At 38.3% G+C, this 18,672-nt stretch overlaps 1 protein-coding gene across 1 annotated transcript in view; it reads right to left on the bottom strand.

Moving 5' to 3' along the window:
* Nucleotides 1-1,083: 1,083 nt before the first annotated feature.
* Nucleotides 1,084-18,672, bottom strand: part of PRKAR2B (protein kinase cAMP-dependent type II regulatory subunit beta) — a gene marked incomplete at both ends in the record, with an annotated part of 86,755 nt that continues 69,166 nt past the window's right edge. The window contains 7 exon segments of the mRNA XM_080363565.1: nucleotides 1,084-1,217; nucleotides 2,751-2,889; nucleotides 3,049-3,114; nucleotides 3,865-3,939; nucleotides 4,511-4,612; nucleotides 5,883-6,036; nucleotides 8,170-8,276. Coding sequence (XP_080219691.1) covers nucleotides 1,084-1,217; nucleotides 2,751-2,889; nucleotides 3,049-3,114; nucleotides 3,865-3,939; nucleotides 4,511-4,612; nucleotides 5,883-6,036; nucleotides 8,170-8,276 — 777 coding nt within the window.

Below are 18,672 nucleotides of genomic sequence, written 5' to 3'. Positions count from 1 at the left end.
GGATTTTTTCAAGGAGCAGCTTAGTTTAGCATGGCTTTCGATATCAATCACTTCAGTAATTGAGTCTGGTCTCTGACAGCTAAAATTCGACTGCAAGAAGAGAGAGATATACAGAGATCATTTCATTTGAAATAGGTAAAAGATTTAACAGATAAAAAAGGTGAGATCTAAAAAAAAATTAACTAGAGAACAAGCATAGATAGAGAAGACAAAATGCATAAATATAAAACAAGGGAGAAGGGAAAAATATAGGTTATATATGATTAGGTAGAACATGACAATGACCTATGCCTTTGTTTTTAAAGCATTAAGTATGTCAGCTGTCCTCACTCTAGACTGTACACAATACATGTAACTAATAAAAAATGCAGTTTATTGCAAAAATATACAAGTCCTCTAAATTGCATAAGATATTACAATGTCGTGCTGAAACATGGCATATTAAACAAAGAGGACTTTAAAACAAATTACAAAATGTTAAAAATCAGATTTAGTTATGAGCGTTACACAAAATGCATTGTCATGCTTTATTTTACGATTAGTCTTGTGATTCCCTACATCTGTGATAAACGCAACATAAAACCATGACAGCTGTAATAGTCAGAAAGTAATATCTACTGTATATCTTCTGTATTAATACATAATAAACACTTTGTGTGCACTAATACTTTCAACATATCACATTCAAACTAACAGTCTTTCCAGAAAAGTAGTAACGTTTTTGAAGAACAGAAGCTGGTTTAACAATTTTATCGCATGTGGGTTTTTTGAAATCTACTCTTTAAGGAGGTCCTTCTGTGTTGAAAGGCTTGATTTTCAAAGGTGCTGTACTACTACAGGTTGTCTTAATGCCAGGTGGAACCACCCATACTGAGCACTTTCAAAAATCAAGCCCACAATTTATTAAATTTGTATTTTGTTTCCTAGTATTTCCACTGTAATAAGTCCAAAAAAATACCCCCGAACCCACTCTTAAAATCACAAAAAATGCTTGGCATCTATAGGAAGAGAGACAATTTCTCAGTGGACTAACCACTACTGTGCTATGTTCTCGTAACAGATCTTGTTGCTCCAATGCTTAGTTCACGCGCTGGGATCGGCAATGTCCATGTTTGATCCAAACAGAGCAACTAGCTGCTCTTCATAGTTTGCAATGTTCCTTTTCAGAATTTCCATACAAGGTCCCAAAAGCCTTTCAAATGCCTGCACATCCATAACTAAGATAAAAGGAGAGAGAAAGAGAAAGAATATAACATGCTTGTCTGGGTGTTTATGGCATTCCAATGTAAAATTTTAAATGATAACAGGACAGATACTACCAAGGTATATACTTTCTTTGCACAGAGGAGAACCATTTACTGTAGCAAAGCCAAGAACAACCAAGAGGTTGTTGTCTTGAAAGTTCATAACTAAACTTATAGTTTGCTGGGTTTCTTATTTATGTGACTCGAGAGCTACTGGCAAAGTCTGGAGGGCCCTGGATTCCTCCACAGAATACAGTTTTAAGACCCTTGAGATTAAAAAACCCCACATCCTTTGCTGACGTTGTTGGCTGTGTTTGGGGTCTAACAGTGTATTTCCTTGCCACTTTTACATGTTTCCACCCACAGTGGAAACTGTAATAGATTGCCCTGCAAATGTACAAAAAGTTGAAAACTGTCATTCACATGTCACGTCAATGTGTAGCCAACCAGAGTATCTTCTTCACCTGATCACACAATGTTATCCTCTATAGTCCTAGCCAAAAGGCCAGGGAGGAAACTTCATACTTCAACCAGCTTCCAACCTGGTGGCCTGCAGTCTCTTGGCTCCTGAGAGAAGTTCAAGATCTCTGCTCTTTGGGAAGTGCCAGAGCTCTTACCCTGTACTGAGCAGTGACACTTCCTCACCACTGCCCCTTGTTCTTTTCTCTCTATCGTCTTTGATCTTTATTTCCTGATCATCCCTGTATGTTGGGGGATAAGGATTTTAAAAAATGATCCCTTTATAAGCAAGCGAGAAACTTTGTGGTTACTGGCTTGGTAATCAAACTGTCACTCAAGAATGCTAAATCTGTCTTTGCTGTTTACAGTTTTCCCATAATTAGACACAAATATTTAGGAGCTAAACATTAGACCATGAAAAGCAACGGATGTGAAGGGCTGTCTATGAGCACAGCTCCTACTCTTTTCCTGAGTCAGGAGGCAACAGTGTGACGGAATCATTAAATTAACAGCTGGTGAAGACAAATAATTTGTTAAAGCTTAAGTCGTGGTGATAAAATGCACAGGATTTTTACCACAGTTATTTCTTGGATGAGAGTCAGCCTACGGAGAAAATAAATACTTTACCTTTCTGCGGAGTATTAGACACTTATCTGATAGCCACAAATGTTTTGCAGCAATACTCTCTGTACCACCCTGAAACAATTTTTACTTCCATGCAATCAGAGAAATGTTAGAGAATTTGTCTTTAATACCAGTTGCCAATTGCAAATCATTTCTGCAGATAAATAATGTAAATAGGAATGCACATTAAGAGATTAGGTACTTAAAAAGTTTTATTTGGGTAAATTTAATTAAATCTTATGTTCTGCAGAAAGACACATTTCACAATAAAAACCACCAGACAGATTATGTATCACAGAATCACAGACTGTTAGGGATTGGAAGGGACCTCAAAAGATCATCTAGTCCAATCCCCCTGCCGGAGCAGGAACACCCAGATGAGGTTACCAGATATATCAGATATAAAATATTATTGAACAATACCTAAACATTTGACAGTGCCAAGAGCAAATGCAGAAGCGGCTCGTGGTTTGTTAGTTACAAGAGCAAGTTCTCCAAAATATTGTCCTCTTGAGCATCGAGCTATTTCAACTGCTCCATTCTCTTCTACATCTTGTTTACCCTGAAATATCAGGTTAAAAAAAAAAAAGACAGGAAGAGAATGAGAGATTTGTTGAACTCAGGATTGTATAAGCAAAGTTAGCAACAATGGCAGCATTACTATTAAACACTTAGAATAGATTAAGATTAAAAGAAAATTCTGTGTTTTAGGGATGTTTACCTTCCTTGTCATTATAATCCTCACTTCTCCAGATTCCACAATGAAGAAAGAATCAGCCAAGTCACCCTGTAGAAGAAAAAAATAGAGTAAAGGAAGTGTGACATTTCTTTTTTAGTTTAATGGTAACATTAAAATATTTGCAGCCAGTGCCTTGAAGTTCATCTTTTTGATACCTGTTGTAAAAGAAACCACTTTTATTGTGAAAACCATACTCAGGGCACATAATAATCAAACAGAGCTGACAGCAAGGCCTTTTAATGAAAAGATGTAGGTGACTGTGCCTTATACAAAAAGCAGAGAAAAACAATGTTATGGAAGATTTTAGGATCCTTACTCCTGCTTCTCCACCTTTGTATTCCTTCTAAATTATTTCCCATACAGAGTTTCCAATGTAAAAAAGCCTCCAAGAGCTATCTGATATCAAATAATTATTCTGGGGCAAGACAATCTCAGTTGCCTATTCTGAAGGTTTACTTTTGCATTCTTCCTCAAAAGATTATCATATTTTAACAACAAAACCAGGATAAGTCTTCAGTGCTCCTTATTGCAAGCAATCATTCTTTCATTTAGTTTGAATTTCTAAGTATACTAAAAATGTTGACTCCTTTATTAATTCCCAAGAGGGATGTTTTTCAAAGTAGTGTAAATGGAAAATTAGCTTCTGAAACAAAATAATCATGCCTCTTACATGCAACATTCATTGATTTTGTTTCATTTGACAAAGCAAAAATAGCTTAAAAATATGTATTGTCTATAGATAACATGATAATTGTTCCCTATTGGAAAAGAAGAACTGAAAGTAGAAAGAAAGTGTACCTGAGCAATGATTTGTTCTCCATCTTTGTATACTTTGGTGCCAATCACATCAACCACTTTTAAACGCTCAGATACCTTCATTTAAAAAAGAAAATGTAAGAAATATTTGGTTAACATTACAATATTACATTTAGAAAGACCTTTCATATTTATTTTCATGAACCTTTACATAGAATAGTGTCTTTATTTTCCTGTTTTGATAATCATTAAAAAAGGAAGAACTGCTGAATAGTGTTCCAGAGGATATATTATAGTCTTAACAGCTACACGTTTTGACAAAGATTCCATTTTTGTATGAAGTCCGTATATCCCAAGTCTTCAAAAATTACTTTCAGAAAAGTATGCATGTAAAAATATAGCTGCTAAATGAAAATATTTTGAAATTCCCTAAATCATTGTTTAATTTTATTGGTTATTATTTTGTAAAATTATCCTTAAGAAAATGAAAGGTAAAAATGTATATATATTTTTAAAAATTAGAATATTATCAATAGTTCTTTATCCTGAAGATTTAGAGATATCCCAAAGAAAAGTACGCAAAATTTTACTGTGGAGAAAATCTTAATTCCAAATTAAAGTCTGCAAAACCAGAATCTTATCAGGTACCTCTGATACAGCCATTAAAATAATGCAACAGAACTCTTACTTCTAAAGATTTAAGGAATGGCAATGACTCGATAAAATTTTCATACATTCTTCTCTTTTTGGCATTATTTTTTACAATGATTCTTCGGAACGTTACCCTGTCCTGTAAACACAAAAAAGAGGGTTTATTAACAGAAAATATGCATGTGGTAGAAAATACTTTGCAAATGGCTGAATATGTTCAAATTCCCCAATTTCAGTCACTCAGTTTAGCTGTCAAACCAGCTGGCTGGTACATTAGTTGAGAAAGACTCCTCTAGAGGTCAATCAAGAGCTCCTAAAGTTGAGCTCCTGATCTGATTCACATTCTGAAAATCTTCTCTGCCCTTCAGCAGCGAATGCACAGAGTTTACATACAGAAGGTACATAGTTTAACTTAAACAGATTGGCTACACAATGAACACTGAGTAGGTAATTTAAAATACTGAAGAAATCCTCAATATTTAAACATTTAATTTACAAAGTTCACTATCCTGAGGTCCTGCTCATATTGATATGTACACAAAGAGGTTTTTATGTTATTATACAAACAAAACCAAAATACGTGGGGGTCTGGGTCTTAGGTCAGTCCACTTTCTGCTGTTTCAGCAGAACAAGACTCATTGCTGCCCTACACAGCCAAGTGGACATTCCTTACTATTTGGCAATCTAAGTGAAGCAGACGGATGGAAAAACTACACGTATGCTGGTTTCTTCTCTCAGCTTCACATGACTGTCTGCTGCTGACAGACAAGAGGTGAAATGCTGTGCAAGCCTTTGTGGCCACAGGTGGGACTTGCTGGCCAATCCAGCCCAATCCAATTTAAAGCCATTCTTATAGCATCCTAAACTCTGCCACGATCCCCAAAGTCATATGGATTGAGATGGTGAAAAAAACATGTGTTTCGCTTCAACAGGAAAATGCTACATTTGGATCAGTCATTAGATTGATACACACATCTTGAAGAAGACGGCTATCCCAGTTTTATTCTTTTAGTAGATTCTATTACTGTTGTCAAGGATCCAGGCAATATAACTGATAAATAACCTCATATTTTAATTTTACTCTAGAACTAAATGCATTTGCTATCAAGATGTGGGAAAACATTTTATATATGCGTCCAAGTAATTGCCAAGTGGTTTGCAATTTGGGAAAATATTATTCAAATAGAATAAAACAAAATTATTTTTTTAAAACTCCATGTCTTCTAAAGCCTTAGGTTTACTTCTGCGGATTCTGGGAGAAGACAGTATTGTGTTGGGAATTCTCAAAAGTTTTAAAATTGAACTTTCCAAACGTATAATTCATTTTTTTAAACGCTGATATAGCATACCAGCACAATTATATAAAATAACTAAAATAAAGAATATCTTAAAACAAGTATTTCACTTACCAAACCCCAGATGGCACCAGGAGAGGTAGCTATAATTGTAGCTGCTCTAGGTGTATTGTACATTAAGGCCAACTCCCCAAAACTTCCTCGGTTATCATAGGTTCCAACACACCTCCCAACACCATCACATTTTACATAAATATCATATGTACCTCTGTTAATAAAATACATAAAAATTCAGTGAGGGGAACCCATTCCTGATCTTTGCTAAGCAGCTTCTCACTATATTTTTTTTATAGCATGAATTCCAAAGATAAAGCATTTGAAATATACATTCGCTTGTTTAAATTATATTAAACACCTTGTGGAGACATTTCAATCATTTTCACAAATAATAAAAGTAGTTCCTTTTTAAAGGGAAGGATAGGATTATTAGTTTTTACATTAGTGCACTTTAAAGATAGACTGGATTCACAGTGATGTATTGATAACCAGCACTTATTAAAAATGAAGATCTAACTTAGAATCTGTTTCTTAATTTCATTTTAAACACACTAAATACAAATGTAACAAATCTTCGCAAAAATTTGCTATGATATGATCACTGAAATAATAATACAAGTTATTTAACATTTAAAATATTGTAAAGTAGTAATGTATAATGTAAGAAATAGAGGAGATGCAGGAAACAGAAGGAATGTATATGAAAAGCAACATAGGATTATGAAATAAAGATATATATTTCTCTAATATATTCTGGATTTTTTCTCCCCATCATTAAATTAGTAACTTCTTTTTTCTTTGGGAATGCAGTAAAATCTGGTATCTTGTAAAACATGGCACAGCCATCCCCATTGATGCTGAGCCATCACTTTGTTCAGTACTGAATATTTGCATGGTACGTGTTGATAAATCATGTGAATGCAAAAATCTGTACAATTATTTCATTTATAAGGGAGTTGGAGGTGATTCACTGCACCTAAAAACTGCAAGGCTGACAAAACACTGTTAAGTCCCTTCAGCTTTTTGGATAAGAGGTGACAAACTGTAACCTCACAAAGCTGACAAACATTGACTCTTCAGTGAAGAATCCTGGCAGACTTTCATGGTCTTCAGTTGGAAGCGGCCTACAATGGTCATCTACTCCGACTGCTTGACCACTTCAGGACCAAAAGTTAAAACATGTTATTAAGGGCATTGTCCAAATGCCTCTTAAACACTGACAGGCCTGGGGCATCGACCACCTCTCTAGGAAGCCTGTTTCAGGATTTGACCACCCTCTCAGTGTGGAAATGCTTCCTCATGTCCAGTTTAGACCTCCCCTGGCAGAGCTTTGAGCCATTGCCATGTGTCCTCTCACTGGGTAACAGGGAGAAGAGCTCAGCACCTCCCTCCCACACCCCCTCCTCAGGAAGCTACAGAGAGCAATGGGGTCACCCCTCAGCCTCCTGTTCTCCAAACGAGACAAACCCAGAGTCCTCAGCCGCTCCTCACAGGACATTCCTTCCAGCCCTGTCACCAGCTCTGTTGTCCTCCTCTGGGCACATTCAAGGACCTGACCATCCTTCTTATATTGTGGGGCCCAGAACTGCTCGCAGTACTCCAAGTGAGGCTGCACCAACGCTGAATACAGCCAGACAATCACCTCTTTTGACTGGCTAGTTATATTGATCTTTGCAATTTCTTCTAGAGTTTTAGCATAAAATTCCTTTCAAATGTTCTCAGAAATCACTGTGTTAGCCTAAAACTAAAGGTACAAATAAGAAAAGGTGTTTTGGGACAGCCTGGCTGGAGCCTGTGCCAACAGACTAGTGAAAGATGCCAAAGTAAATGCTCTTTCTAACTCAACGGATTCAACAGTAATCAATATCCAGGATTTTACTTAGTTACCTGCTTTTTCCAGTACAGATCTGCAAATGAGAGTTGTGATTTAGCTACTCAAGGTCTAATAATATTAATGTGAATGAGAACATCTACAGAGAGTATTGAAATGCAGTAAGATTTCAAATTTCGAGCTGTAAAACTTTTCCCATTGTGTTTTATGTTGGATCTCTTTTCATGTAAAAACAAAACAAAATAAAGAACAAGCAGATAAACCCAAGCAAACAGCCTTTGGGATCTAGCAATACATAAAGAGGACAGGGACATATTTTCACATGAAAAATCTATCTCCTTTCAAAAACCACCCTCTGTAGCTGTGACAGAGCTGTACTGGTTCACGTGAGTTATTGTTTCTTTCTCCCATGCAAACCTATGTAGGAGTTAAATACAAGCACATAGAGAAATAAATTTTTCTCAGTGGACTTTTGCATAATACTTTGTGCTACGGTAAGACACAGCGATTCACCTATCAATGACGTAGAAGTTGTCACCGTCATCCCCTTGATCAATGACATGTTCCCCTCCTTCAACTAGCTTTTCAAACATCGCATCCAACACCTGAGACATCTGTTCCTATTTAAAAGAACACAGACAAAGACAAGAAATTGTCATCTGTTTTTAAAAATTTTACTCTTCAAATCAACATTTCAGCCTCCCAAATATGCAGATAAAGCTTAGAGACATAAAAATGTTTGTGCTAAAGGAATGTGTGGATCAATCAGAAAGACAGTTTATTTAGCATTCAGGGTTAGCTTTTTCCTCTTCCAGCTTCCTTTCTTATCCCTAACAATAACATAGACCTTGTCTGCAATATAAATTTCTCATGAGCATCCAAAGGCAGAATTTCACCCTTTACAATTGTGTAACGTGATACAGTTAAAAGAAAAAACTCTATCCCATATTGCGAAAAATACAATTACCTGGTTTTGTCGTTAGAACTATTTTACAGAATTTAAAGTTTCAAAATGATTGTGAAGTATTTTGGAAATCTAGATTATAAAATGCCTGCAAAATGTTGAGATGGATGTAATTACAAAGATATACAACACTCTGGTTGAGTAAGGAAATACTGGACTCCTTTGGAAGTAGGAACTTACACATGGTAATAAAACTACTTTGTTAATTTGAATGGAACACAAATGTTTAGAGAGAGAAATGTTAACAGACTAATAAAATGTCAAGATCTGAATTATGACTGTCTAATAACAAAAACAAATCACTAATTACATAATCTGTCTTGTTTGGTGTAAGCCTGCTTAAACATTACTATTGACGTAAAAAAAACCAAAGCACAGCTCATTGTGGATTAATTATATGAATCCTAAAAAGTTAACTTAATAATTCAAATTCTATTTTCAGTTTGTCCAGCAATATCTCTAAAATTCTGACAATCAACACAAAATTATCCTCCATTTTTTTAAACTTACAAAGCATGTATCACACTTAACAAACAGTTCTAGTGAAAACCAGGTAAAGAGAAGCCTGTGGATTTAGATCCCCGCACATTTTACAGCTGTTCAATTTACAGCATTTCCAGCCACTGAAGGATGGCATTTGCTGTTCTAAACAAGACCAGTCTAAGCCAGCCCTCTAGAGTCCTTCTGCAGCCCACGGGCAGCCCATAACCACACCAGAAAGCTCAGAATCCTCCTCTAGAGATCCTCTTTTTTCCCTCTGATGATAGAGGTCCACCATAACTCACAGTTAACTGTTTAATTTTTACACAGATAAAATTAGGTGGAATGAATTCCACCCTTAATCTGTCGAATTTCTTCACATACACAAAGCTTTTAGAAATATCAGCACTACCCTGTTACCGGAGCCTTTTTAAAAAAGGGAAGCTAAGTACAATTTTACTTCACAGAGTTCATTGTGTGTGGGCACAAATAACAGCGGAATGGCAGCGTCCATGCTCAGTACAGCTGATCATGGTGAAATACAGCGAGACATCATGCAGCCTGCACAGGCCAGCAAGGCACCACTTAACTATGCTTCTATTTAGTAATGTTTTTAGTATAGACAGGTACAAAAACTTTCATGTTTAAATTCATATATTACCTCAGTCTTTCAGTTTTCCCTATGTAAACTAAAAAGAACTCCTACAGAATCTGCAAAACTGACGTAGTATCAATCAATTATCTAAAGCACTTGAAGCAGCAGGTTCCCCTCCACTTGGCTTTGCATCTGAACTGGCAAAGTGGCTCCGCAACCAGGGGCCCTTGGCTGCTGTTGGAAGACAAATAAGAACACGGAGGATGCTCCACACTTACGGGAGGGCAGAGGGTACGCGTTGTCCTTTAAATGCAAGCAATGCACAAAAAATGGGTTATATAGGCCCTGATCCCTGGAAACGAAAATAATCCCAAGACATCTTGAAAAAAAGATAATTCTATTTTGCTTAAGGATAATGCACTCTACGGATATAAAGAACCATATCTAAAGTTAAAATTATTTCAAATTCAATTGTTTCTATGCTTATTTACATACTTTGATTAATACATGCAGTGGATTTTTTTTCATTCTAAACTGTGAAGCAGGCAAATGCTTCAAAAAAGGAACATTTTATAGAAAATTATGGGAACCTTGAGTTGTTGCCATGAAAGCACACTTTCACCACCATCCTTTGTGATAGAGAAAATATTTTAACTGTCTTAAAAGCGAGGAGGCTGAATGGGAAATCACATTTTCTGAAAGACACATTCACAATACAAACTAAATCATGTATCAAGATTTTCTTTTTATAAAGGTATTTCCTTGCTTTAAATTGTAGTTACTGCATTTCTCTCAAAAAGTCTTTCTAACAATTGGACTTGAATGACAGAGTGTGATTTCACAAAATAATTTACTAGACAAGTGAATAAACAGGCCATAGTTACAGCCATCATCACTCTCTCAATCACCCTTGCTTTCAAATGTGAATTTAACTGCTGGGAAGCAGGAGTGTAAAGGAGTGTTACCTCCCCTACCAGCAGCAGCCAGCACGATAGACTCTTTCATTTCACCTAAAGCGGAGATTATGTGGTTTTCTTCCCTCTCTTATTTAGATCAAGATGGTACCTACCCTGCTTTTAGACCAACTTAAATTAATTGTGCTTGTAAAGTTCTTTTGCGTGTTTACATCAGTCAGAATCAGAGTCTGCAACTATGAAGCACAAACTCAACAGGACCAGGGGATGGACTCAAGCGCCAACACAGTATAGTCTGGGCTGGTTTGCTCTTGGTGCAATTGTCAGCACAGCTGGTACAGCTTTGTCTTGTGCCAACTATCACTCCTCCTGGCAAACCTTGGTCAGGGTTTGGAGGAACGTTTGAGCCAGGGCTTCTTCCCAGTAGAGATAAAACCACCCTGGTTAGTTGCTTGGTTTGGTGGAGTTAGGAGAGGAAGGTGCAAGAGAGTTTAGCTGTATGTACATATGTCATACTGCACTGCACGGCCTCAGGGACAGAGAATGTCCTCTCATGTAGTTTGTTGTTACCGATTACTGAACTGAATAAAGGTGACAAGGCTGGAAAATTTAAAAATAATCTACTGCAGTCAGTCAGACTGCCTTTGGGCATCCTTCTTAATTTCCTGACAAACAAAATCTGTATTTCTAGTTTTGCACACTGTTTCCAGTTTCCCTTCAAACTCCCGTCTGCACAAACTATACCTCAACCGCAACGTCTCTGCCAGTTCATCCTCTTTGCTGTGCTCCTGCCAGCGAGCTCTCCTCAGCAGCCGTTACTCAGATGCTCTTTAACAAACCTTCACTTGGGGCTCCACGTTCTCTGACAGTCATCTTGTGAGTAAATGTTCTAAACACTATACCTGTGGCAAAAAATTGTCCTTTCTTCCCCTTTATCCCATGGTGGCCACGTGAACCTCTTAGCATAGAAGCAGAAGTTTAATGTCAAAAAATCCCTCTGGTAGTTATAATGGTGCCTATGAACAGCATAACACCTAAGCAGAGAATCACTCTGAGTTAGGAAATGTTTTATTGTGACTAAAGTGAAACTGAGATACCAGCTGCCTTTAAGACTCTAGGCCTGTGGTGATACCCATGCATAGTAAGGTGTGTGCAAGCCTGAGGTATTGCCATGTCATATCTGAAACATACAAAATTTTGTGCATGTTTATGGTCAGTTACAAGCAAAAGACATGACAGAAGATCCAGAAGAACAAAGCCCCAGACATTAATAATAACTTTACCGAGGACATCCCCCTGGAACAGGGTCTGATTCCATCTTTCTTGCCAGTTCAAGTGAAAAACTGCAAATAATCACTCAGAGCTATCCTAACATGTACTTCATATCACATGAGTACTATCCTCCGGATGCATGTTGCATTGCTTGAAAAAATGTTAGCCTCAATTTATTTCAAGTCAACAAAACAAACACGGCAATTACATCTCAAGACAATTCCTTGGGGAAAAAGAATCAGTTAGACAATGGGCAGTGACTATAATTTAAACTGCATTTTATTTAGTATATATTTCACACAGATTAAAAATCCAGATACTCTCATGTCCTTGCAAGAGAGTTTTTGATTCGTTCAGGAGAGCTGGCAGACCACGACACATCCTTCCCAAATGCCAGTGGCTCTTTTAACTGCCAGGCTACCAAGTGATTTGCTACCACTGTGCCTGGTACATGTTTCTTAATATCACTCTATCAATTTACTGTGACACATTTTGTAAAGATAAAAGAACAAAGCTCTCCATACTAAACTCAGCCTTTCTTAAACAACGAGGCTTCTAAGAAGCATCAATGTTTGAATTGCCGATATAAACATTTGCTGTCTGACACAGTGCTGTCCATTCTGAATCAATGAAGGCACTACAGATAAAACAGGAAGTAGGACACAATCATCAATGGAAGCTGAGACAATGACAAATGTTAAAAGTAACTTCTGAAATATATCTTTCCCCACTGTTTAAGGGAAGGTATTCAGGAGATAGAAGGCACAACTCCATTTCTACAATTAAAAGGATGTGGGTTTTGACAGCAAACCAAGACAATCTTAATCTGGTATTTGACAGGAGCTGGTAAACTCCAGCTATCAAGCTGGATGCAGTGAGTCCCCAAGCTATGGGATGCTATGTTGGGACTATATGTGCTCTGGAATACCCCTAAAATAAGGATGAGTGTGCTGTTGGCGTGCTCCCTGGTAGACAGGAAATCTCAGTTAAATTTCCCTTTTAGATCCAAGACATCCTGCACAATCTAAACAGGCATGAGATTGCCTTGCACTTCAGTACAATAGTAGCAAGAAGACTTGCCTATCTCATGTGACTTGTGAAAATTATCATGTTCTGAGACACAACCATAAGGCTATCCTATGAACAAAGTGAATCCACACTTCTATTGCCTCTGAGTTCATAAACCACTTTATTCGTTATTCCTACAACCATTTTACTAAAATGAGCCCAAGTTAAAACAGCATCCTATTGGCCACTTTATCATCACCTGAAGCCATAAGAAATATCAGCAAATTAATGCCTAGCATGATATTAAGAAGGTAATGAAGCAGACAGAATACCAGAATAGGAAGGGAAAAAAAAAAGAGAGAGAGAGAGTAAGAGGGAGTAAGTTAGTAAAACACAGGCAGGGAAAACATGGAAAGAAAAGGAGTTCTTAATTAACAAGTAAGGACCTTGGAGAGGAAGAGTAAATGACAGAATTAATGTTTACAGCTCTCCAAAGTTGTTTTTCAGAACAAAGCCAGGTAAATACACTCCCCTGCAACTGTGATATTAATGTTAGCAGCACTATTAATCCAATTCAAAATATTTAGCTCCCTTGTGTTCTATCCACTTTTAAACTAATCAAAAGGCATTTATTTCTTCACTATCAAAGAATCTAATTTGTGTTTAGAAGTATAATCAATATTTTTCAAGGAATAACATTTTCCTTGAGAATATACCTTAACATATAACTGTGTGGAGGAAGGTTAATTCTGCCTCTCAAATATCACGCACATGCCCATTAGTCTGGCTCAGTAACACTTTTCATATTTTTCATATTTTGTAACTAGCCCTCTAAGAAAGTTGACTCATTCTTTTTAGCAGTTTGCTAAAAAAAGAGCAGAAATAATCCAAAGTTGCATATAGTTTCCAAAATTCTTAAACGAAAGATGAAGGCACCTTATGTTGGGCAGTTCCTTTGCAGGGTATAATCAATAACCGATAACAGAATCAAAGAATCATTTAGATTGGAAAAGGCCTTTAAGATCATCAAGTCCAACCATAAACCTGACACTGCCAAGTCCACCTCTAAACCATGTCCCTAAGAACCTCATCTAAATGCCTTTTAAACACCTCCAGGGATGGTGACTCAACCACCCTGGTCAGCCTGTTTCAATGCCTGACAAGTCCTTTTGTGAAGAAATTGTTCCTAATATCCAATCTGAACCTCCCCTGGTGCAACTTGAGGTCATTTTATCTCATCCTATTGCTTGTTACTTGGGAGACCAACACTCACCTCACTACAACCTCCTTTCAGGTAGTTGCAGACAGCAATAAGGTCTCCCCTCAGCCTCCTGTTCTCCAGGCTGAACAGCCCCAGTTCCCTCAGCTGCTCCTCATCACACTTGTGCTCCAGGCCCCTCACCAGCTTCACTGTCCTTCTCTGCACTCTCTCCAGCACCACAACGTCTTTTTGATCATGAGGGGCCCAAAACTGACCCCAGGATTCGTGGTGTGGCCTCAGCAGTGCCCAGTACAGTGGAACAATCACTTCTCTAGTCCTGCTGGCCACACTAGTGCTGATACAATAGGCAAGGTGGAGAGAATCCCTTTTTGCTAGATCTGGTGTAAGTATTAATTTTGCCCTAGGAAAAAAAAACAGATTAAGCACAGTTCTAATTGTTTGGGAACCTATTAGTTTGCAGAGAGTTTTGTGCCACCTAAGAGGGTAGAGTATGTGTTCAGGCATTCTAGGCTCACTTGTATGTATGTGTGTGTGTGTGTCTTGCCATTAATTGCTTTGACAGCTGTAATTCTAATTCTTCATCAAAATTTTAAAGAATGTAAGAGCATTATGAGAATATTCTGTTAGTAACACTTTTAAAGGAATGCTTTGGCCTAAAGTATAAGTTTGCTATTCATAAAACACAGTTGCATTATGCTTGCTTTCATCTTCCTTCAAGTTAATCAATTCTAATTGATTAATCAATATTTGTGCTCTCTTATAATAATTCTCCAGGTGCATGAGTGGCAATATGCCCAGAAATTGCTCTTGCATATTTGTGAAGAATATGTATAATTTATTACCTTTTAGAAAAGGGTCAAGACCTATTTGAAATATTCTCTACAGCATTAGCAGGGCAAAGGTCTCCAAAATAAAATTCCCCTGAATGAGGACAGATGACCTAACACTGCTTGTGAATTTTTGCAAAAGGATTCAAACTTTAAGTGTAAGGGTGCAGCACAGCTTTGATGGTACCAGTCCCTTGAGCCAGCCTCATTACTCTGATAATAGGTTCATCAGTTTTTTAACTACTGGCCTATGGGCTGCAACAGTCAAACCCAATACCCTGTTGTTCATCATCCCCAGCAAAGTTTCCTCTTAAAAGATAAAACCAAAATAATAACTTCTCTGAAATGCATTGTAAAAAGGAAGTGTAGAAAGCTATGTTGGCCACTAGATGAGCTACTGCTGCTATTCATGCCAGTGACAGAACAGCCATTTGTCTGAACAAATTCTAGTAACAGCAGCTTTGGGCTTATACTCAGTAATAGCCCAAGGCATCTCATCATCATCTTGTTTTCTCTTTGCTGGCTTATACAAAGTGGAAGCGGAGGGAAAAGAGGACATGCAGCTTCTGATTCCACTGCCAGTGGATGATTTGTGGGTGCATCCAGAGCAAGTGGCCTGGCACACCATGGCCCTCCTGGGAGAACAAAAGTAATACTAGGATCTCTGGCAATGGCGTAGCAAGCAACCGAAGAAGAACAATAAATAATACTGTGGTCTAATAGGAAGAGGTTTTTCTGGAAAGAAGAACAGGAAGAGGTGCCCCAGAAGAGGAATGGGTTAATCTAGCATAGTTTAGGTTAATAGTGTGGGGAAAGGAGAAAAAAACATTTGAATGCACCTTTCTCTCTTCTAATTCACTCATCCACACATTTCTGCTCCTGGAATTTCTCTTGACTCTTTCCTGAAATGGTCCTTAAAAAAGCAGCCAAAGAGCTCTGCAAAAACCTCTCTCCCTCACCTTGTTGCACATGCACATTTCAATCCATATTCTTCTCTTCAAGTAATTTTTTCAATACTGTTACACACTAGGTAAAACTGATATTTAGTGACAGGAACACGATGGAAGTGAATAAGTCCCCTGAAAAGTGAAAAGACTGCTAACACATCAATTCTTTAAAAGTACTTTTTATTTAAGTGAGTTAACTCAGAAGTTCCTTGCTCTACTGACTTTAGTTGACCAGTCACATCCTTATCAATCCACAAAGTTAAGGAAAGTTTCAAGAAAATTCAAGTAACTTCACAGACTTTAAGGAATTTAGAACAGCTGGGCTTTAAAACATAGCATGCTGCTCAAGGAATTACACCACAGCTGATGTTCCTTTATACTGTGCTATATTTTCAATCAAAGACCATATGTGAGATATTGATACTTATAGACACTTCTCCATAAGTTTACCTATCTGATATTCAAACACTGCTATCAGGTAAATGCAGGCTCGAGACTGTTGTGTGTGTTTAGAAAGTCCTACATTGTCTCGAAGTCTGAAGGTTATCTTTTTCTCCTCCCTCTCATTTCATCTCAAAGTAAAATGGTTCTGCTGTTCTTTATTTTTATTTGAAGGCTCTTGTCTGTTCAGATGGACTTTTTAATTAAAATACTGAGCAGTACTGTAAGTCACCTCCTAACTACTGCAACTTTTCCTTCTGCTTCAATGATACCCTTATGTTATCCTTCCATTCAAATTAAAATACAGCGTGTCACGGTGGGATAACATTTTAAGAAAGGGTGGACTCGTTTCAGTATCAATGCTGTAAGACATGTTGTTATATTGTATTCCAGAGTGGTGCCCTTTCTAGGAACGGTGATTGACACCTTGCTAAAAGGCCATCAGGGAAAAGCCACTGAGCACTTTACATTGTCTCTTCCCCTCTAACTCACTGATCTCTGAAACAATGTTTTCCATATGCAGAACTGTAGCAGAAAGAGGCTGAAGTTCAATGCAAGAAAAAAAACAACAGTGGGAGCGGGAGACACTATCCATACAGGGCTTGACTTTTGTTCCAGAGACTTTAGCTTTGGCAGCTGAAGATACGATCTCCCTCCAAGATGGAGGTTTTTTGGTAATACACCAGCGAGTGAACTGCAGCAGCTGGTACTACGTGTGCTCGTGCTGCTCTTTGGAGAGGCAGAGGTGAGGAAGACAGCTGGGACAGGAACATCTCAATCACTGCAATGACAGCGGCAGAGCTCCTGAGTCACTGCCTGCACCAGAACAAGGAGGAGTGGAAGAAGTCCCCTGGGGACTCCAGATCTCAGCTCCACAGAAGAAGCAAGCCAGACTGAAGAAGGCTACATTTTAACCTCCTTGCTATCTTCAGAACTCAGTAGCTTTCCAATGCCTTTTATGACGAAAAATAAAAAACTCCTTTACAAAAATTATCTTATTCAACTTTCTAGTACACTGTCTGTGGAAGGTTTAAAGTGGAAGGTTTAAAGCAGAAGGAAGTGTTCTTAATCCACTGGACATCCTGAGCAAAGTGCAATAAACAAGACTTGGGAGATCCCAGGAGTGGATTTCAAGGCTTTGGATTGCAGAGCTCCATAAGGGCAGGACTCCGCTAAGAAGTCTTCTGCTAAAGACCTGTAACAGACAGTGGGAACTATTAGCAATTACAAATAACTGATTCAGAAGTAAAAAAGGACCTCAAAACATCAAGGGAATAAGGTATTGAGACAGCAGCACAGTCCAAAGACCATCTCTACTAACAGGGGAAGTGATCCCTCAATATTCCCCCAAACAATTCTATCAAGTGCCCACACTAGAACAGTTTAACGCTCTACATCTACAAAACATTACTATATAGCTGACGCAAAGCCAATAGATCTGTGCCCTGCAGACCAAGTGGCTGATGACTACTATTAGAAAAGGAAGGTCAAATAAAGTGTATCCCCCCGGATCAGCAAGACTGGTAAACTGGTAACAATGGACAAGGAGAAGGTTGAGGTACTCAACAACTTCTTTGCCTCAGTCTTCACAGGCAATCTCTCTTCCCACATGTCTCAAGTGAAAATGAACTGCAAGACAGCGACTGGGGGAGCAAAGTCCCTCCCACTGTGAGGAACATGTTCATGACTACTTAAGGAACCTGAACCTACATAAGTCTATGGGACCTGATGTGATGCATCGCACTCCTGAGGGAATTGGGTGATGTAGTTGCCAAGGCACTCTCCATGATATTTGAGAAGTTGTGGTAGTCAGGTTAAGTCCCTTGTGACTGGAAAAAGGGAAACATCACACCCATTTTTAAAAAAGGTAGAAAGGAGAATCCTGGGAACTACCGACGTGTCAGCCTCATCTCTGCCTGGGAAGATCATGGAACAGATCCTCCTAGAGGCTGTGCTAAGGCACATGGAGGACAGGGAGGTGATATGAGACAGCCAGCACACTGTCACCAAGGGCAAATCATGCCTGACCAACCTAGTGACCTTCTACAATGGAGCAACTACATCAGTGGACAAAGGAAGGCTATGGATGTTGTCTATCTGGACTTCTGTAAAGCCTTAGACACCGTCCCCCACAACATCCTTCTCTCTAAATTGGAGAGATATGGATTTGATTGGTGGACTGTTTGGTGGATGAGGAACTGGCTGGATGGTCACAGCCAGAGAGTAATGGTCAACGGCACAATGTCTGGATGGACACCGGTAACAAGTGGTGTCCCTCAGGAGTTCATACTGAGACCAGTACTGTTTAATATCTTCATCAGTGACACAGACAGTGCGACTGAGTGC

The sequence above is a fragment of the Nesoenas mayeri genome (assembly GCF_963082525.1).
Source record: "Nesoenas mayeri genome assembly, chromosome: 1".
NCBI classification, from domain to species: Eukaryota; Metazoa; Chordata; class Aves; order Columbiformes; family Columbidae; genus Nesoenas; species Nesoenas mayeri.
This window is presented reverse-complemented; position numbering and strand designations above follow the sequence as displayed.